The sequence below is a fragment of the Bradysia coprophila genome, unplaced genomic scaffold, assembly GCF_014529535.1.
Source record: "Bradysia coprophila strain Holo2 unplaced genomic scaffold, BU_Bcop_v1 contig_297, whole genome shotgun sequence".
In the NCBI taxonomy this organism is placed as follows: Eukaryota; Metazoa; Arthropoda; class Insecta; order Diptera; family Sciaridae; genus Bradysia; species Bradysia coprophila.
Genome location: NW_023503555.1, coordinates 2,964,319 through 2,985,477, shown reverse-complemented (window position 1 = coordinate 2,985,477; position 21,159 = coordinate 2,964,319). Strand labels below are relative to the sequence as shown.

Here is a 21,159-nt window from a genome sequence, read left to right as displayed (position 1 = left end):
AATTGAAGGTGATAACTTATCTCTAGCACCAAAGCTGTGAGTCTGTCAGATTTGGTGCCAGAGAGAGCAGCGATTGCTTGTGATTTCTTTTAGACGACTAAACAGGCTCCCTAAAAATAAAACTGAAATGAACAAATGTGGCGCTTGCAGCTCGAGCTGTTCCGAATTGTGATACTCGCAAGCTCACTCGTGTGTTTTTGATAAACTTGCCTCTGCAACTGCTTTTCCACATGTGTAGTTTCGGCATTTATACAAAATCGACATTTGCCGAAAAGCCAGCCTGTTGTTCAGAAACACACTTGTGAGTTTGCTTTTAACACAAAATTGTTACCTAAAATGTAATGAGTTATTTTCGCAGCATCAAATGCGTTTAGCGATTTAAGCAATAAGTCACTTCGTTCCGCCAAATTTGGAATTGTTGTTTCTTGCGTTGGTGAATAATATAAGTTCACCTCTGTCCGAATGTTCAAAATGAACATTTGGACAGCAGTGCACAATATATATTCCTCGCTGCACCTCTGGGACCTTAGTAATTAAAATAACTCAGGTTATTTTTTGGAACGTTGTATTTTGTCTTACACACTTGGCAAACTAGAAGGTTCCAAACAATGTAGTAATCTGTTACTTCATTGAATTTAACATGTGTTCGGAACAAATAACCAAAAGATTTAGCATATTTTTGCGTCACTTTTGATAAATATCTGATTATAACGGATGGAGGTAATAAAATGTCAAATTTCATTTCGGTGAAGGTCGATGTGCTTTTATTGTTACAGCAATGCATCTGCATTTCTGCACTTAAGAGTCAATTCGCCAATTTTTCGACCACTTGGAAAACAAGCTATCCTCGATATTATTGAGTGGATAGGCCAACAATCCCACAAAGTTTCAACTTTTTGTGTTGCTCCTTCCTCAAGTAAATGCTAAAAAAATGTTTTGACCACCCTCTGACATCATATGACATTTAGACACATTACACTCAAAATGGATTTTTTTGAAGAAAAAAAAATGGCAGACACCCCTTCGCTAGAATTGAACGACGAATCGAATGAGCTATAAGTCAATAATATCGGGGATAGCTTGTTTCAAAAATTGAAAATTTGGCTGACGAATTGGCGAAATGACTCTTAATCTAATATTGCAAAATATGCATTAACGTTGCTTAATCATGAAGAAGAATCTCCTATCAATGACACAGAAAATGAAAACTTTGACGAGACATACTAATTTTGATCACCAGAGAGTAATTTTAACGTTACCTCTACGATTTTTCCTGAAGCGCTAACAAAAGAACTGCATTTCTGTGAAACATGTGATTTTGGTACAACCAATTTTGGTATCGCTCTCGAAAGGTCATGAAAGGTGGACACATTTTTTCAACATTTTTATCAACGAAGGTCAGGGTATAGGTATAGGGTAAAAACTCTAAATACGAGCCCGGATTTTTGTACGACCCGCTGAATTCTTTTTTTCAGAAGGCTTGTAAATCGAACGGAACTCTGTCTCTAATGTTACCGATGCCCTCATCCTTTTATAATAGTTTCGCTTTCGTTGGGTGGCTCGAATTTAGATCTTTCACCCAATATGCAGTATGTTATTCTGTTATACATACCAAGTTGCTCTCAAATATTCAATCGAACAAAAATGGTAAATCATGTAAGAACCGATGTTATAGAACTTTATTTTTTTTTAAAAATGACAAACCTCAGACTGCTCAGACTATACCTTTATCGGCATAATATCGTACAAAACAACACGTGACGATTCTACATATATATAATACTTGACCCCTACTAGCAATAATTTACAATGAAAAATCGCAAAGATTACCAATAATTCAAGTGGAAGGTGTGTGCTCTGACGTACAAAGAATGTAAGTGCGCGTCATCACGTTATGATCATCACACTTTAGAATATAGATTGATTCATAAATTCTTTCGAAGTGTGATATGAGAGACATGTCATTGACTTTTCGTGTGGAGTGCGTGAAATCAGACTCTTTCGTATCGATCGGTGAAGTTTTTGGGAACAAATGGTTTATTGGTGCGGAGGTTCCATTTAAATTCTGCAATAGATTGTCAAGCGCTACTGCAAACAGAACAGAGGAACTCGCTTACCCGCGGTAACATTGAGAAATAAATTAAATTCCTTCAACTATCTATTCATACTAGCTCAAGATCAAGAGGAACATTCAATAGGAAACAAAAGCATATGTTGATGTAGCATCCTACCAATGCTATGAGAACACTTTAGAATTTGGGAGAACACTTTAAGAAGAGACTATTTCAGACACAGTCATTTTGGAAAAAATTGTGTTTGTTTTGCATCAGATTTCTGCAGATTTTGAATTTCGCAGAGAACACTTATATCAAGATAAAATGTAATTGATTTCCATTTTCATCACTTCCAGTTTTATATCAGACTTTGTGTTCTCTTAAAATGCAAAAGATAACTCATTCATCAAAATCTCCCTACGAGTTTTAGTGAGATCACTAATGTTACTTATTTTACTGAGTTTAGAGAAAATAACGAAGAAATTCATTGTAGCGCCTCAACAAGAGTCTTTAGTTATTTAATTTTTTCTTCGCTCGCTCCGCCTGCGTTTTGACATAATTAACTTGGATTGACGAAAAGTTTTCCAACTATTATTAGTAAAGCTGAATCGTTAAAAAAAATTCTCGCTCGCTTCGCTCGCTTTCTACCACATTCATTTCTATATTTCATATGAGTGTATGAGTTACCATTGAAAATGAGAATATTAAATCAACTGACGGGATTGAATCAGTTATTTTTGTCACTATCACAGAATTGTTGCTTGTGACGCCAGATGTAGCTGTTACAAATTTGAATGAGGGGAACAAATAAAAGCATATCAAAATTTCTTTCAAGAAAGTTTTGTTTAATTCTAATTTTGTATGGGAGAACACTAGGAAATTGCTAGGGGAACACTTGTAAGATTTCGGACCCATGCAGTGGCACCGCTTCTAGCATTACCATTCGTATGTCAGGCATCAAAACGCCTCCAAATTTTCATACCCGTATGTGTATGCTATGGTTGTGTGTTTTAACTCACACCTTCTCTGTTTAACGATGAAAAAGCCTATTCTGATACCATTAACCTCGAAAGTTTACCATCACATAGCAATTTGACCTCTCTGAAAATGATCCATTACGTGGACTATTTTTGGTTAATTTTTTTTATGTTCCTATGTGGAAAGTCAGTATTTTACCTCAATGGTTCACTGCAATAGTAAAAGATGTCACCAACCACGGCAGAGTAAAATAAACCGGTTAACTTTACTCTGTCGTGCACCAACACACTTCATGCGAAAGTACTATTTTGGATGAAAAAGTTTTACATTCTTTATGCAGTGTTAAAAGTGATTCGATACAGTATCCAGTCATGCTTGAAGTGCATTGATGCCACGTAAAAACATGAGACGTGCTTCAAAAGAAATGGCGAGAAAACAGGAAAAGTAGGAAAGTATGCAGTTTTGCTCGCTTCCTCACGAATAGCTACCGTTGTATGTACAAACCTGATTTTCTTAAAATTTGAATATGTTATTTCGTCTCGTCAATACCTTCCATTTGATAGATCGAACACCATTTTTGAACGAAAGAATTCAGAGATAAGCTTGAAAAACTAGTTATTAGAAAAGTTTTACTTAGATGAACTAATCCATTTATTGGGACATAAGCATTTAAAACTGAAATATTTTCCTTCCTGAGATATTATACTAATTGATATGATATCATATAAGCCTTAAAAACCAAACCAAAAGTAGATCAGATGAAAAAGCTCAACGGAAGCAGCAACCTTTCTAAAAATAAATAATTTCACTTGCAAGCTTCTCGTGAACTTACAAACGTATAATCGATCCGGCCGTTGAACTTTAATTCATAATAATCTCGACTAAAGAGTAAAAGCATCGGTTGAATGGCCAGCACACAAAGCAATCACTTCCGGTGTTGACGGCGAAGCTAAATATAAAATATCTAAGTTGTCAAACACCATTGCACTTTTAAATTTACTTACGCATCCTGAACCACGGATCATTGGTAATTCCAGCATCGCGTCTAGCCGATTCCAAGGCATTTCGAAGAGCGAAATTTACAACAACTGACATTGTCAACGCTGGTTCACCAACAGCTAAAGTTTTAAATTTGTTTGTATAAGATTTCATTTGATTAGTGTATGAGACAGACGAACCCTTCGACCCGAGAACAAAAACAGAATTAATGCTATTCTGCAACAGAGTCACGCGAAAATCTATTGGAATATCTTTTGCACCAAGAGGTTTATTCGTCCACGTTCGATTTGTCATCAATTCACCATTCATGCGATCATATATGAGAGCTTCAGTCAGCCAATAACTCATGCCCATAACGAAAGCACCTTCCACCTACCACCGATAGACATTTCATTGGAAAATACTTCGCAGGAAAGAAACCTTTTACCTGGCCAACATCGATCAACGGATTCAAGCTGAGTCCCGCATCTTCCAAAATATCAACTCGGTGCACTAAAAGGTTCCCCGTCAAAAGGTCCACCTCGATTTCAGCACAGGATAAACCCAAAACGTCATATGGTTTCAGATCTGTTGCTTTAGCTGTGTGAGCAACGCTCAGACCAATTTGATTTTTGTATGCCTCTTTGGTTAAATCAGTCCATTGAGCGTCCTTATTCGCGTCACGAAGCGGCTGAAGTCTGCGCATTATTTCTTCGCAGGCTTTCATCACCGTCTGGAAATTAATCAGTCAAATAGGTACAGGCACAACGATTAGACGGTCAGAAAAGTGTACGTACAAAGCAAATAATTTCACTGGCTACGCTCCCCCCAGTTACAGCGCAATTAGCGCCAATAATAGTGTCGGTTGACCCAACTTTGACAAATGTATGTGGTATGCCCAGCGTGTGTGCAGCAACTTGGGTTACTTTGGTGTTAAGTCCTTGCCCGATTTCTACTCCACTATGTATAACCCCAACCGTACCATCATCGTGGTAAACGAAAACGTATGCGGTGGTCGTATCGAAGTATAAAAGTGGATATTTCATGATTGAGATGGCTATGCCTCTTTTATTCCAGCGATTCTTTTTGTTGAACTCGCAGATCTTGTCTTTGCGATCGTTGTATTCTATCAGAGAGTTAATAGAGTGCGATCGAATAAGAAGGGAGGTCGCGTTCAATGCGTACTTACCGATGTCTTTCACGAATTTCGGAATTAAATCTTTCATCTTACTGTTAGAGGTCAAGTTTGCAACCCTAACGGCTAGCGGATCCTTGCAATGTGATCCTTGCAATGTGTTCCATCATAGTTTCGGCCATTGCTATAGCTTCCATTGAACCTGGGGCACGGCACCTTTAGGTTTGTCACAACAGGAATTAGAATTTTTGTTGTTGTGGAAGTTCGTTAGTAGTATACGTACCATGTGTGACTGGGTGCGTCAGTTGTAACAAGTTGATTTGTAAGCTTCCACGAACTCGCATCATAACAGTTGGAATAAGCAACGTCAGCCAAAATTCTCGGCGATTCATTTAACGAACATCCCATGTCGTGAGCTGTATTACCAGTAACTTTCAGAATTTTACCATTGTCATCTACGTCGATCTTATATTCACCGATCATTCCGTTCCGCTTTCCAACTACATTCATGTTGGATTCGAGAGTCATGGCAAATCGTACGGGCACATCGGTGAGATGACAGGCCAAGGCACAAGCGCAAGCGATTTGGGCTGCGCGTGTAATTTTTCCGCCGAATCCACCACCAACACGCTTTACTTCGATGTGAATCGAATTTTCTTGTACATTCAGACATTGTGCAATGGCGGTCTGAGTAAAGTCGGTCCATTAGTTTGGTGAGTGTACCTGCATTCCGGTTTCAGTTGGTATACAAATCGTAGTCTGTGGCTCCATATGCATGTGATATTGGCCAGCCAATTCAATTGTTCCGTATATTGTTTTTGTAGCACCTAGCACTTGTGACTCTGTCGTTTCGGCGATTTTTTTATATTTTCCCTTAGAGTTGAACACATCCCGAATGGTTGGTAAAGTCATTTTCTCTGGATGAGCGAATAAAATGTTTTATTAGTGTTGGCAATACTCAACACTTTAGTGTGCTGACGAGCCTTAGGTAAATGGCTAGGCAAGCATATCAGGCAATTAGCAAGTTAGGTGCTTTCGTTGACCTACAGATTGATGATTAATTAGTTAAGCAGCGTTCCTGTGGATAACAGATGACATCCGTAAAATGCTAGTCATAGCAGGCACTGCTTAGTAAATAAAAGAAAAATTTAAGGATCTCATCTAAAGATGAACATTTCAAATATTAAGGAAAATTTGAGTTATATTTCCTACTGTGGGATCACTCTAAGTCCACAAGAAGCGTCTATGATCGAAAATTCTCTGGTCATTTTGAAGAGCAACAACAAATTCACCGAAACGCATTTGTGGGGACGGATAAACGGAGTGAAAAATGATTACTACATTGCGTTCGGATACCACAAGAATTGTTTCAGGGGATGTAAATACTTCTATAGCATCAATTGTCCTGGTGAATGGATACTGATGCCAGAACCGGTTCCGGACAACAATCGGTTGTGCTTGCTCAATCAGAATTTATTTCAAGGAGATGTTACTGCTGTTGATGACGTTGTGATGGTAATATTTCCTTTATACGCACACGCACACAATCAATTCCCCCATTTGCCACTCAGATTCGAAATTGCTCCGATGACATTCCCAAAGAGACATTCAAATTGAAAGAAGAAGACCGATTGGCTTCTACAGTCCGCATGATAACGTCGGAATGTGGCGTAGTACCACGAGGAGCACTAACTCTTCGTCCAGACGGTGTCATCACATTCAGTTCATTCTTTCAAGGTTTGGATCACATGGAGGCGAATGATATGGGTAATTATCAGCTATTACGACAGCCGAAGGCAACATGTGCCGAAAATTTAATCAAACGACCAGATTACAATTACTCAACCGATACATTCGATACGATCGATTCGATTCTGCCGGAAGGTAAAAGTTTTACTGTTAATATTGATGGTGACAGTGGTTTGTGTGTGGTGAAATCGCTGTATTGGCCGGGAATGGTGTTCTTCCACAAGCCGATGACGAATGCTCATGGGTTCTGTTATGTTGGAAATGGTCTACGAAACCATGATTTGTTATTCATGTTGTGACTTCCATGTATGCATTCTCTACCATGTTGCGACAAATAAACGACAAAAGGCCAGTTGTTGTGAAAAATGTCAAGAAATCATTCCTGTCACCTTCAAGGATGTCGACTACGTATAGTGGGCTGAACTAAATAACGCAATCCAATAACAGGCATAAGGACAGATTTTTTAATGGTTATTTGGCCTCTTATTTTGCCTGTTCTTGGAGTGCGTAGACTGTAGACTAACTCTGTTCTCTGTTGTGATATTTGGTACGAAGTGCATGGGTCTTATTTAGTGAACCTTTCACAGACGGAACATGTCTCCAACGTCAAATCAGTTAATTCATTTGATGAAACTATTTTGACTTTAGGCTGAACTAGTCGCTTTTTTGTTGTTGTTGCCGGCAGATGTAATTCTATCACTTTCTCCAGCCACTCCAAAATGATGACTACCGTTTCGTCACAGTTACACAACAGATAGAAGATGAAGGCTGAAGTCGGACATTGTATGTTCCCACGTATCTAAGCTCATTTACGTACTGTTGACAGGTTCTATTGCCAGTGAGTACATCTCGTTACATTTTCAAATTTAAAATTATTTAACGCTTAGAAAACGTTTAAAATTAAAGGTTTCGTATTGTCAGAACCTGGGAATACATTCTAAGCTAAAAAATTATTGATTTGATGTAATCCGACTTTCGTCGCCAATATTCCATGTACCAAAATGTACCAAAATCACAACTTTTTGTCAGATAAATAATAAATTTAGGTGTCCCAAATCAAATCAGATGTTGTATTTGACTCACCGCGGTCCATTTAGCATATTTAAAGTTTAATTTACATTTTTGCACATTTTCATCAAATTTTGTGGCGAGATTAAAGTCTCAAAATCACCATCGGGGAACTTTGACAATCAGTCATGAACTCAAAAAATATTTTTTAGACTTGATCTTTTTTGTGAAATAATCTGTGAAGTCTGGAGATTAGATTACCATGTGGACCCAACTTTTTATGTACACTGAGCCCACCGTAAAAAATCTATTTATGTGACGTGGACCGAAAACGACGAAATTTTCAAAAATCGATCTGGCGGCAGCACAAAATTAAAGTTTGAATTTTTTTTTTCTTTCATAAAATGATCAGATGGACCAGCTGAGTGGATTTACGGCTGAGCCTTAGAAGAACTAAGACATTTTGTCAAAACCGCCAAAACACCCTACTGCAGAAAGTACTTTATTTTACAAGAAAATGTTTTTACAGATGTAAGACACGATGTCAAGTTTCAGTACCCTATTTAGAGTACCACTCATGCTTGAAGTGCGTTGTAATATAAAAAAAATCAAATTTCAATTAAATTCCATTCAAATGCACCTTGATAACCCAACTAGGGTTAACCAAGTGCCTCCCATAAATTTTTTGTTGGTTGATTTGGGTTTGATTAAAGCTTGTAGGTGTTGTAGATGCTTTGAATGAATAGACAATGACAATTTTAAATTTTTTGAACCATGCACAAGGACAGAATTTTCATCAGAGGACTCATTAATGCAGTAGTCAAAATGTCTCATATAAATTAAGTTTATAAGATTGGTAGGATTGGTATGATGCTACTCTATTGCGTCGCAATGGTATTATGAGAAGAGGGGCAGATTTTCCGTTAAAAAATCTTGTCTAATGCTTGGTTCAAGGTAATGTTTCAACTGGTCTCAGCTGCTTTTATTCAGTTAACATATCCGCTCATACCCGTAACAGACAGTTTGTTTTTCGATATGTACGCTGCAGTACAATCGTATTGATACTGTAAGCAAACTTGTTTAATAGCTAGTTTAATAGTTAATAGTTAATAGTTAAAACAGAGCCGACGCGAGCTGGGATCTGTTTTTAAAATGGAATAATGATTTTAACTCTTTTACCTGTTCGCTGACCCATATCTATTACAATAATTCACTTTTTTCATTCGCCGTAATAAGAAAAGACAATTAAACGCTTGAATGGCATTCTTCTAAACAATCATTTAATTGTCACGGCCTTGGTGAGTCAACAACCTCTACTTTCCCAAGAAAATATATTTTTTTCTTTTACTTTTTTTTTGAAGCGGCAAGCATATCGGGCTACTAGCCCGGGACAAGTCTTCATCCCACTTTTTTTCGCACAAGATGATCAATGTCAACCAACGGTGAATGAACATTGAACAAGTGATACACATTATTGAACAACAGACTCCGACGGTGTTGATTTTTCGATGCAGAATGTGATTATTTGTTATAGACAAAAGCCATTATAACAATGGGCCATTAATGTATATGGTCTTACAGCGTGTGACTATTTCATACTTTATAATAACCGAAATTGGCTCAGAAACTCTGCCTCCCTTTATTTAGATACCGCATATTGTCAACCCACAAAATCCACTGCGGCATATGTATGTAGTTTAGTTTAGTTTAGTATGAGTGGGTGGGGCGAACCCCTGCACCTAAGCCTCCAGTGGGCCTGTTGTGCTTACCCATTTATAATTACCTACAACCTGTTTGTTATGTTGAGGTAATCGAGTATATGGTTAGGTGAAATGCTCCAAATTATGTTATGTGGGAGGATGTAGGCTCCTAGGCATTTGGCTCTTTCAGTTATGTACGCTGGGCATTTACATAGGAAGTGTTCGGATGATTCTATTTCTCCACATTTGTTGCAGTGGGGGTCGTTGTGTACGCCGATTGTATGGGCGTGTTTGTTTAGGAAACAGTGACCTGTGAGGACGTCGGTGATTCTTTTGATGTTTTTCTTGCTAAGCGATAGGAAGTATCTTGACTTCTTTTGGCTAATTGAGATGTTGTTTTTAGATTGGCGGGCGTGGGTGATAGACTTCCAATGTTTCGTGAAAGCTTTTTTTTTTCATTCTAGGTTTACTTTTTTGAAATAAGATGGAGCTTTAAGTCGAGGCTCTGGCCCTAGAGGGAGTTTTTCTGCGCCTGCTCTTGCAAGCTCGTCGGCCAGTTCGTGCATATGTATGTAACACGGCAGCGTAAAATAAACCAGGCAGGAACGGTTCATATTTGAAAAGTCAAATAGGACCGGTTTACGTTATGAAATAAAATACACTTCATTGTGTGATCGAAAAATGAAACACAGATGTCGACATTTCGAGTGTTAAAGTTTTTCGGTTTGTTAATTATATTTATTCAAAAACGTGAGGTAAAGTTAACTTTATTTCACGGAGCCAAAAGTTTACCTCAAGTTTTTCAACAAAATACTTTACTTGGCAATGGGGCGAATGATGAAAATCATTTCCATTTCAAATTGTATGTACTTCTTGTGTGTCACAAAAGAAGTACCATTTTTCATGCAATTTCTCAAAGATTCTTGAGTTTTAGAATTTTGAACATTTTAAAGAATTTCAAGGATTATCAAGATTATCAAGAATTTGTAAAATTTGAGGAATTTAAATTTTTGAAAATTTTCGAAATTCCTGATTCTAGAATTTTCATGAATGTTGAAAATTTTCAAGAATTTCGAGTATTTTCAAGAATCAGTTTCAATAAAATCTGCCATACAACCTTTTAAACAAATATATGTTTCGTTCCTTAAGATATATATACTTATCCTCATGTATTGAACGCGCAGCAAACACTCAAAAAACATGCAACTTACACTGCTTCCTAATATTTGGCATAATGGGTTATATTGTTATATACGTCTAGGGTATCGTCTTCATTCTGAGAATGAAACACATCTCCGTTGGTCGCAACCAGCCCGGGTTTCAACAGAAGCACTAGACAAAAACTGTTGAGTGTAAAATTACGTTTTAAACTAACCCCAGTACCAACAAATAATTACGATCCCATCACTCTTGAACGGGATTTTGGTCCCTTCTTTGAATGTATGTGCGTCCTCTGCTCCTGCGTGGTTTACTTTACTCTGTCGTGTCAGAACACATTACAATTTTAATTTTTTATGTCTGTTGTGAATACTAAGATTTTCTCGGTGCTATTGTAGCTTATCAACCACTAATTACTGATTTTTATCGTGGCCTTCAATTAATTGTAATAAGGAATGACTAGACAAAAACCCTTCGAATTAAATCGATATCTTGGAAATGGTGTGTAGTACTGTGATGGCGTCAGACCATTACACACCTTCGAATAATTACAAATTACAAAATGTTAGAATTTGTTAGAAATATTTTCCATTTTGAAATAGCATGGAAAATGCGTTTGAAATTGTTCTATTACTTTGCAAAATTCCATGCATTGGCTCATTTCAAATATATAGAAAATCGGAATAAAGTCTCCTTCTCTTTCGTATCAATTATTTACGGTTTGGTTTGGGTTGTTGGCTATTTTCTGTTACTGTTAATTGCTCTATTCTCACTCAGCGTATTCACGGAAGATAGTCGTAACGAGAGCGATATTTTCCTTTTTGTAAATACATTGGAAATCGTCACAATTTTCTTTAAAGGCTTTTCCATTTACTTACTACAAGTTATTCAATCAACGGATCTAGTACTTCTGATCAATGAGGCAATCGCTATAAATCAATCGGTTGATCATATGCATCGGGAAATAACTTATACATATGGCCATCGCTTCGTTCGTTTGTACAACAATAAAAAGTGTTGTGTTCTGTTGCAATTTGTACTATTGTTCATGTGCTACTACATTTACCTTAAACAAAGCGGTCACGACGCCATAAAAAAAGTCTTTGGATTCCTCATAGTTTACACACACTTTTTGACCGTCGTTGTGAGTGGACTGTACATTTATGGAAGTTTACTATTGGCATACGAATTCTACCATTCACTGAATCGAAACTTAACTCAAGTTTTAAAGAAAGTTGAAGTAAACCAGATAAGCAGAACACAAATGGCAAGCTATTGCCAAGCATGTGATGAACTGGACGAAATATCACTTACATACACTCGTATTAGCGCGTACGTTGGACGTATTAAGCGATTATTTGCTGTCCAAATTACGTTCGAATTGCTCATATCGTTCCTGTTGATAACATGTGCCGTAAGTGAATAATTTCAAAATTGCAGAGTATGATAGTTGGGTCTTCCTTCTTGGTGCTGGTTATACGATTTTCCTATCCTATCCTAATATTAAAGTAAAACGGCTGAGCGCCTCATTGAGGTGAAAATGACTTATTTTAGAACAAGAGAGTTTGTGGTAGCAGAGTAGCATGACATGTGGGCATGACAAGTTTCAAGTGCAGGTCATTGAATTGTTATTTATAAAGAATAGGAACTTATAGAAGGGGGTGGTACAACCTAAGCAAATGTAATGTAATTGTGGTTTATGCTACGTTGTTACACCGAATTTTGCGATGAAAACTTTCACCTTATTCTATTGCAGCTGTTCTACACATTTTATGCTCTACTTTCACGAGAATCACTCGCTACGGACAATGATTTCGAGCGATTATATGGGACTTTCAACAGTATCATGTACAGTACAATCAATTTTACAGTATACTTTATCGAAATCTACACCATCACCTGTATATCAAATACAGTGATTGGCGAAGCGGAAAATCTATCGACTTCTATACATAAGAGTGTTTTCAGCAATGCAGACCCACGATTCATTCGAAGTGTAACTTGAAAGTGTATCGATTTTTAGTTCGAAAATTTACAGAATTTCCTTCAAACAGCTTCAGCAACTGTCGTTGAAAACCATTTTAGAGAAACCTGAAATTTCACCGATGGGCTTGTTTTTAATCGATAGATCGTTAGTTATAGGAGTATGCCTTGAAAAACATTGGTAAGTAACGAATACACCTCATCCATAAAAAATGTTTAATTTTTAGATTGGGGACACAATAGTAACGTATCTAGTTTTACTCGTCCAATTTCAAATGGATCGCAAGAAACGCTCTGCGGATACTTAAGAGTCTAGTACGAGAAGAGTCTTCGAAATTTGCTGCTTCAATGTGCACCTCATTTTCGTATGAATATATCTATTTCAGAAATTGTTATATGGTTTTACCATGACTTACGTTAATATTGCATACTATAGGGTGCCTGAACTTCACCGTTCGTCTTTCTGATTACCTGCCGATGCCGTTACTCTCTGATTACCTGCCGCAGAGTTCCCACTCCTCCTAAAATTCATAAAATTCATAAAATGGACCAAATCCTCCTAATCTCTCCTAAAATCTTCTAAAACTCCTAAAATTCCTAAAATGAGATCACACTCTCGAAGAATTTTTTTAAATAATACTGAAAAACTAAAAACGGTAAAAACGGCAAAATTATGCGGCAATGAATTTGAACTTCTGTATGAACCTGACTCAACTTGCAAAACACTCCTTTCTTTGAGTCATGCAAATAGCGATCCTGAACGTGGATTTGGCGAAAATAGATACATTATCGAGGATCGCAGTTTGTTAGAAGATGCGACTATCGTGTCACTTCGAACGTTTAAGGACACATTGAATAATATAAACGTCACTGACTTCCTAATGAATCGACGTATTTTCCAGATGTGCTCCAATGTACTTTACTTTTCTCGAACAACAAAAAGTCGAGAAGGTACTACTTCTTAAGAATAAAGAGGCGGAAGATAATCTCAATAAAGCATCTTCACAAAAAAAAATCGAGCTCAGAAAAACTTTCCGATATCGAGAAAAAAACTTTTTAGTGCACAAGAGCTGATAAATGATGGAAACAAAATTATGGTGAATCTTGTTAATTCGAAAGGCGTAGTCGACAAGTAAAGCCTGATAAAGGATCAGTTGCTGCAGTAGTCGAGACTGGCGTCAGAAAAGAGGAAATCATAAAAGTTTCAATTATTAAACTACATAAGGAAAAATATGTTTTGACAAAAAAAAATAACTTTTTAAATTTTCTTAAACATTTTTAGTATTTTACGAAGTGTATGAGAAACAGAGAAACAGAGCAAAAATTCCTCCGGAAATTACTTATACACCTTTCCCACATTTTAAAAAATTCCTCCTAAAATTCTCCTAAAATTACCTTCCAAATCTCCTAAAATACTCCTAAAATTGCCTTTAAAATTTCGTAAAATTCCTAATTTTAGGAGCCTTCCTAAGCCGTGGGAACTCTGCTGCCGATGCCGTTACTCTCTGATTACCTGCCGATGCCGTTACTCTCTGATTACCCGCCGATGCCGTTACTCTGTGATTGACTGCTTTAGTTTGTTCTACCGTTTCCCTTTAGTTGTTCTAACCTTAGACAGCCCCTTTAGTTGTTCTGAGATTAGACAGCCCTTAAGTTTTTTCGTTGTTCTGGACCCTTAAAAGATTTTTCTGAACTTAGACGACCCTTAAGAGATTTTTTGTGTTCGACCCAGTGTCCTTTGACTTTGTTTTTTCGTTCGTTTTTTCATTTGTTTTTGAACCGCCTTCGTGGTTGTCTTAACCTGTTCTTTCAGGACTTAGATTTTCTCAAGTCGCCGGAGAGATTTTCGTACGTCGTCGGAAAGTTTTTTGATGGTTTGCTTGATTATGGCTGCAGAGCGTAAGGTACGTTTTCTTTTTGTTGTAATGTTTGTATTTTAAGTGATAGGAGTGTCATTAGTGTCCGACCTAAAAAACCGTCGAACGCATACGGTCTCAACGATCTACACTTTTTAACGTCCTTGACGATGACCCCTAAAAAGTTTGTTTCACTTTATAATTCGCTTTGGAATTATAGAGAAGAACTGTGATGATCATTGAGACTAGCGGGCCGAAACGGTCGTCTTTAATCCTAAGGGGATAGGTTTGGGGAATGGAGGTTTGGTCAAATGATGGTTAAAGATAAGTTGCTAGCGAGGTGACGCGTCATGCACCGATGTGATGCGTCATGCACCGAAGTGACGCGTGATACACCAAGGTGTGCGTGGTGCATTGAGGTGATGCTTGGTGCGTCGCGTTTCTGTTTCATATTATAGATGAGTGTCACACTCCGAACGCGATAAAACGTTTTATCGACGAACTTCTGCATTTATTTCGGTAACTATTTTACATGACTTTCGTGCCTGCGGGAAACACACTCCTCAAAATGTGCTATCGTGCCTTCACGGTGAAAAATCGATTTAAAGAATGTTGTAGACCAAATTTGTGATGCTACATGAACGTGTTATCATGCCCGCACGTTAGTTAGCGGGCGTGACGCAAGTCCACTACCAAAAATGTTTTAACAAAATTTTTTTGAGGACGGCGGAGCATATTTACAGCAACTTTTTTACTTCTCCCCCTTAACTCCAACGACCCCCAAACTTAGATATTTGGAATCTGGGCATCAATACGAGTTCAACGAGCTATCACACGTTACTACAGCTTCAAAATTGGCCGAGATATTGAACTTCGAAATATTGATGTTTGTATGAAAATAAGCAAAATTTCGAATTTTCAGATAACTGAAATCGCGTACGTTAGTTAGTTAGTTAGTTAGTTAGTTAGTTCCAGGATCCAGGAACTCCTAAACGTTTCTATAGATTTTCCTGAAATTTTGGTTATAGGCTAATAATGGCCCAAAAATAAGAATGGAATTTTCAAAAGTTGGAAAAAACCCATATCTTGGGAGCTGGAGCCCCCCAAAGTCTCCATACAAATGCCATATAAAAGCCAATTTGTATATGTGTGTGTGTGTTTTGTATATTTTGGCACATGAAATTGATGGCCATGTGTGTTGTTTTGGGATGTGTTTCTTGTTGGAAATTGTGTGGTATGGTTGGGCAGCGGGAAAAATTTGGTCACTTTCGGTGAATGTTGGGCGGCGGAAAAAATTTGGTCACTTTTGGTGTATGTTGGGCGGCGGAAAAAATTTGGTCACTTTTGGTGTATGTTGGGCAGCGGGAAAAATTTGATCACTTTTGGTGTATGTTGGGCAGCGGGAAAAATTTGGTCACTTTCGGTGAATGTTGGGCAGCGGGAAAAATTTGGTCACTTTCGGTGAATGTTGGGCAGCGGGAAAAATTTGGTCACTTTTGGTGTATGTTGGGCAGCGGGAAAAATTTGATCACTTTTGGTGTATGTTGGGCAACGGGACGTATATACAGTTATATTGACATATATATAGCTATATTGACCTATATATAGTTATATTGACCTATATATAGCTATATTGACCTATATATAGCTATATTGACCTATATATAGCTATATTGACCTATATATAGCTATATTGACCTATATATAGCTATATTGACCTATATATATAGCTATATTGACCTATATATAACTATATTTACCTATATATAGCTATATTTACCTATATATAGCTATGTTGACCTATATATAGCTATGTTGACCTATATATAGCTATATTGACCTATATATAGCTATATTGACCTATATATATAGCTATATTAATCTATATATAACTATATTGACCTATATATGGCTATAGTGACTTATATATAACTATATTGACCTATATATAGCTATATTGACCTATATATAGCTATGTTGACCTATATATAGTTATTATATGACTATATTGACCTATATATAGCTATATTGACCTATATTAACCTATATATAGCTATATTGACCTATATATAGTTACTATATAGCAATATTGACCTATATATGGTTAGTATATGACTATATTGACCTATATATAGTTAGTATATAGCTATATTGACCTATATATAGTTAGTAGATGACTATATTGACCTATATATAGCTATATTGACCTATATATAGTTAGTATATAGCTATATTGACCTATATAGTTAGTATATAGCTAAAATTTTAATTTTTTTTTTAAATTTTGAAAATTTTTCAAAATTTTAAAAAAATTTCAAAATTTTAAAAATTTTTAAAAATTTTAAAAAAATTTCAAAATTTTCAAAAATTGTCAAAACTATTCAAAAAATGCCAAAAATTTTAAATTTATCAAATTTTTCAAATTTTTCAATCTACTAATTCTTCCAAAAGAACTGATATCAGTCAAAAACACTCAAAAGAGTAAAAGTGACGCAAGTACCTGTGCATACTTCCAAAACAACTGATATCGCTGGAGGTGACGCATTCTCCGCTTGTACGCAAAAACTGTAACAGCAAAAATTTGACCAAAGAAATTCTAGAAACAAAATTTTACCAAAAATAAAATTGCGTCACAAGTGGCAGATGTTGAGGAAAGTACTTTTAAGAATTTTTTTAAAATAGGCAAGAATACGTCCTAATACGTCCGAATCTTCAGCCACTTTGTGACGCAAAATTTTTTTTGGTAAAATTTTGTTTCTAGAATTTCTTTGGTCAAATTTTTGCTGTTACAGTTTTTGCGTACAAGCGGAGAATGCGTCACCTCCAGCGATATCAGTTGTTTTGGAAGTATGCACAGGGACTTGCGTCACTTTTACTCTTTTGAGTGTTTTTGACTGATAGTGTAACTTAACTCTCGGTACATAAATTTAATCAAGGAACCTGGCCCGCCGCAAGGTCCGGAGCTAGTACAAATAAAAATCGACGCTGTTGTCTAATTTCATATGATAAAATGGTAAATGAAGTAAGAACCGATTTTTAGACTAATTGAATTATCTACCATTCTGATTTCAGAAAAATGTTGTTTAAAAATATCTCTAAAACCACACTACGCAAAGATTCTGTATTATGACTCACACCAGCAATATTTTACAATAAGAAATCGCCAAGACAGACAATAAGACCGGTAGAAGGTGTGTACTCTGACGCACAAACAATATTAAGTGCGCGTCATTACGTTATGATCATCACACTTTAAACTTGTGATTGAAATTCTTCTGAAACGAAATGTGAGAAACAAGTTTTTGACTTTGGGTTCAGTGCGAGTTAAGTCGGTATTTTGAGTTACGATTGTTTTCAGTGGTGTTGGTGGTTTCATTTTCAATTAACTTCAGCAATCGATTCCGATACCTACTGGTACATTTCAGAAAAAGTAGGAACTGTCTTTTTATCGAGGGGGACCGCACTGAATTTGCAACTCTTTTTCCTCATGCAACTCTTTTTTCGGCATGTAACTCTTTTGCAACTCTTTTTTCGGCATGTAACTCTTTTGCAACTCTCTTTGCGTGCAACTTTTTCTGCAACTCTTTTTCATCGCTGCGTTCGATGGACCGAAAATCGGTGTTATTATCAGAGATATAATTACTTGAATTTAATGAAGATAGAAATGATTGGTTGGCTGAATTGAATATAAAATGTAATTTTGTATTTTAGTAAGTTACAGTGTGTTCAAACTAAATTAGAACGTCGTAAGATTTTTTAGAGTTTCTAAAGTCACTAATGTCAAATAGAAAAAGTGCGTCCGTTTCAGTCTTTTTCTCAGGCCGCACTTTTTATTTTGAATTTGAATTTTTCGTCTTTTTCAATTTTTTGTTTTTTGCTACAGAAAGTGTTCTATTTTAGGTTTTATTGTTTGATTTTATAATTTGGAAGCTCAATACTCTAATTTACGACCGGGCAAATAAAAGAATCAATAGAAGTAAGTAACTTATTTTGAAATGCTATCAGATTTTTGTCATAACATATTACAGTGGCCGACTTTCAATTTTGTGGTATAGTGGCCGCTGTTTGACCAGCTGGTCCATTTAAACAAGCAAAGTCAGTTAATTCTATAATCAGCAGGAGGTGAAAGTAGCAACAGTGGTTTGTTTATTATCGTTAACAATACAACTAAAGAGAGTTGCTTTATAATGCAAATATGTGCGTTGGTTGACATTGTGTGCCATGGATATACAACATTAGAAGGTAACGTCGATATGGCGCAAAATTTGAAAATAAAAATAAAAATGAAACAACAATTTTCTATGAAAAGAGATTGTTTCGCATGAATAGCATGTTTCAGAAGGAAAACATGTTTCAGATGGTGAACATACTTGAGATGGAAAACATATTTCAAATGAGGAACATGTTGCAAATGGGAAAAATATTTCAAATTGGAGACATATTTCAGATGAAAAACATGTTTCAGATGGGAAACATGTGTCAGATGGTGAACATACTTAAGATCGTAAACATACTTGAGATGGGAAACATATTGCAAATGGTAAACATATCTCAGATAAAGAACATGTTTCATATAGAAAACATGTTTCAAACGAGAAACGTGTTTTAGATGGAAAACATGTTTCAGGTGAAAAATATGTTTCAAATGGGAAACATTTGTCAGATCGTAAACATATTTGAGATGGGAAACATATTTCAAATGGAAAACATATCTCAGATGAAAAACATGCTTCAGATAGAAAACATGTTTCAGAATAGAAACTTGTTTCATATGGAAAACATGTTTCAGATGGTGAACATACTTGAGATGGGAAACATATTTTAAAATGGGAAACATGTTTCAAATGGAAAACATATTTCAGATAGAAAATATGTTTCAGATGGAAAACATGTTTCAGATGGAAAACGTGTTTCAAATTGGAAACATATTTCAAATTGGAGACACATTTCAGATAGAAAACATGTTTCAGATGAAAAACATTTTTCAGATGGGAAGAATGTGTCAGATGGTGAACATACTTAAGATGGGAAACATATTACAAGTGGGAAACATGTTTCAGTTGGGAAATAAACAAACCACTGTTGCTACTTTTACTTCCTACTGATTATAACATTAACTGACTTTGTTTGTTTAAATGGACCAGCTGGTCAAACAGCGGCAACTATACCACAAAATTGAAAGACGGCCACTATATGACTGTTATAAATTCACTGAACCTTAAAACATTCTAGAAAACACTGTCGAACGGGCGAACAGAAAGGAGGCCAAATGAATGAAAATGTATCTTAGACACCCGGAAAAGGGCTTTAAATACGAAGGTTGTATGTGAAAACGGTGCATTCAATAAAAGTACGTTCAACGGGACACAAGTCCCAAATTCAGTAGTTTTGTTATTATTCGGAACAATGACAAAAGTCTGATAGCATTTCAAAATAAGTTACTTATTCTTTATTTGCCTGGTCGTAAATTAGAGTATTGAGCTTCCAAATTATAAAATAAAACAATAAAACCTAAAATAGAACACTTTCTGTAGCAAAAAACAAAAATTGAAAAAGACGAAAAATTCAAAATAAAAAGTGCGCCTGAGAAAAAGTGTGAAACGGACGCACTTTTTCTATTTGACATTAAAGACTTTAGTAACTCTAAAAAATCTTTACGACGTTCTAATTTAGTTTGAACGCACTGTACTTTTTGAGAAATAGGATGTTTCGTTAGATAGTAAAAGAAGGTGAATTTTCAGTAGTTTGGCTTGTTTCTAATTATCGATTTGCTTCATCTTCACGTAATGGTAGCGACTCTTCAGATTTCTACTATTGCAATGTAATGAAACGGTTCTAATCAATCTTTGTTGTCTTGCGGCGAATTTTAGTAATTTTTACAATAAAAAGCCAAAGTTATCTGAGAAAAATGGAATGGAGGACATTTGTGAACATCTAAGTGTCAAAATTTCAAATTTCTTGTCAGTTGGTATTCTCTACAAACACAAATTGTGTCTCTAACGTTCGTTCTCGAAATTCTTCTAATAATTTTATAGAATTTCTTATCTTTGTATTCTTACACATTGTATTGTTTAGAATCGTCCAAATTTATTTATAGAATGAAGTAAGATCTTTCTTCTGTGTTATTTCCAGATTTTGAATGTGTAACCCTTTTACAACTTTTTTTTTCGGCGTGCAACTCTTTTTTCCGCGTGCAACTCTTTTTTTCCGCGTGCAACTCTTTTTTCCGCGTGCAACTCTTTTTTCCGCGTGCAACCCTTTTTTTCAGATTGCAACTCTTTTCAGTGCGGTCCCCCTCGCTTTTTATCACAATAATATCAAAAACTATAACAAAAACTGCACAATTAGCGTTTTTATAACAAACTACAAATAAAATAGATCATTTCTGAATATAAACATTTTGAAGTCCCTACAAAAAGTATTAAAGCAGTACAATGATTTGTATAGACTTCTCGGTAAAGCAGGCCGAAATATCGTATAAAATGTTCGCAGTTTCAAACTCATTTCTTTGAATTGAAATTCATTCAGAATCGATTCTGAAGCGATTGTATTTTTGTGGG

The 21,159-nt window shown here is 36.0% G+C and overlaps 3 protein-coding genes across 4 annotated transcripts; 2 read left to right on the top strand and 1 right to left on the bottom strand.

Annotated features, from left to right (window-relative positions):
• Positions 1-3,779: 3,779 nt before the first annotated feature.
• Positions 3,780-5,338, bottom strand: LOC119078876 (xanthine dehydrogenase/oxidase-like). Of its 2 annotated transcripts, XM_037186593.1 has the most exons (6): positions 5,200-5,338; positions 4,808-5,136; positions 4,459-4,743; positions 4,211-4,403; positions 4,037-4,150; positions 3,780-3,981 (listed from the first exon to the last, which is right to left on the bottom strand). In XM_037186593.1, the coding sequence occupies exons 1-6, from the start codon at positions 5,234-5,236 to the stop codon at positions 3,914-3,916; spliced, it is 1,026 nt and encodes a 341-aa protein (XP_037042488.1). In that variant the 5' UTR covers positions 5,237-5,338; the 3' UTR covers positions 3,780-3,913. The 2 variants fall into 2 exon arrangements, with proteins under 2 accessions (XP_037042488.1, XP_037042487.1); XM_037186592.1 differs by having other exon boundaries at positions 4,037-4,403.
• A 930-nt stretch (positions 5,339-6,268) lies between these two features.
• Positions 6,269-7,292, top strand: LOC119078877 (radial spoke head protein 9 homolog). Its single transcript, XM_037186594.1, has 2 exons — positions 6,269-6,660; positions 6,717-7,292. The coding sequence occupies exons 1-2, from the start codon at positions 6,313-6,315 to the stop codon at positions 7,191-7,193; spliced, it is 825 nt and encodes a 274-aa protein (XP_037042489.1). The 5' UTR covers positions 6,269-6,312; the 3' UTR covers positions 7,194-7,292.
• A 3,891-nt stretch (positions 7,293-11,183) lies between these two features.
• Positions 11,184-13,133, top strand: LOC119078875. Its single transcript, XM_037186591.1, has 3 exons — positions 11,184-12,174; positions 12,517-12,756; positions 12,815-13,133. The coding sequence occupies exons 1-3, from the start codon at positions 11,323-11,325 to the stop codon at positions 12,926-12,928; spliced, it is 1,206 nt and encodes a 401-aa protein (XP_037042486.1). The 5' UTR covers positions 11,184-11,322; the 3' UTR covers positions 12,929-13,133.
• The last annotated feature ends 8,026 nt before the right edge of the window (positions 13,134-21,159 follow it).

What these genes read in the sequence shown, in the direction of transcription:
- LOC119078877 (XM_037186594.1), top strand. Translation starts at nt 6,313, where the DNA reads ATGAACATTTCAAATATTAAGGAAAATTTGAGTTATATTTCCTACTGT. An exon ending in CTGTTGATGACGTTGTGATG is followed by an intron (nt 6,661 to 6,716) that starts GTAATATTTCCT and finishes TTTGCCACTCAG; the next exon opens with ATTCGAAATTGCTCCGATGA.
- LOC119078875 (XM_037186591.1), top strand. Translation starts at nt 11,323, where the DNA reads ATGTTAGAATTTGTTAGAAATATTTTCCATTTTGAAATAGCATGGAAA. An exon ending in TCCTGTTGATAACATGTGCC is followed by an intron (nt 12,175 to 12,516) that starts GTAAGTGAATAA and finishes ATTCTATTGCAG; the next exon opens with CTGTTCTACACATTTTATGC. An exon ending in ACCCACGATTCATTCGAAGT is followed by an intron (nt 12,757 to 12,814) that starts GTAACTTGAAAG and finishes TCCTTCAAACAG; the next exon opens with CTTCAGCAACTGTCGTTGAA.
- LOC119078876 (XM_037186592.1), bottom strand. Translation starts at nt 5,236, where the DNA reads ATGAAAGATTTAATTCCGAAATTCGTGAAAGACATCG. An exon ending in CGTTGATCGATGTTGGCCAG is followed by an intron (nt 4,404 to 4,458) that starts GTAAAAGGTTTC and finishes TATCGGTGGTAG; the next exon opens with GTGGAAGGTGCTTTCGTTAT. An exon ending in TGATCCGTGGTTCAGGATGC is followed by an intron (nt 3,982 to 4,036) that starts GTAAGTAAATTT and finishes TTTTATATTTAG; the next exon opens with CTTCGCCGTCAACACCGGAA.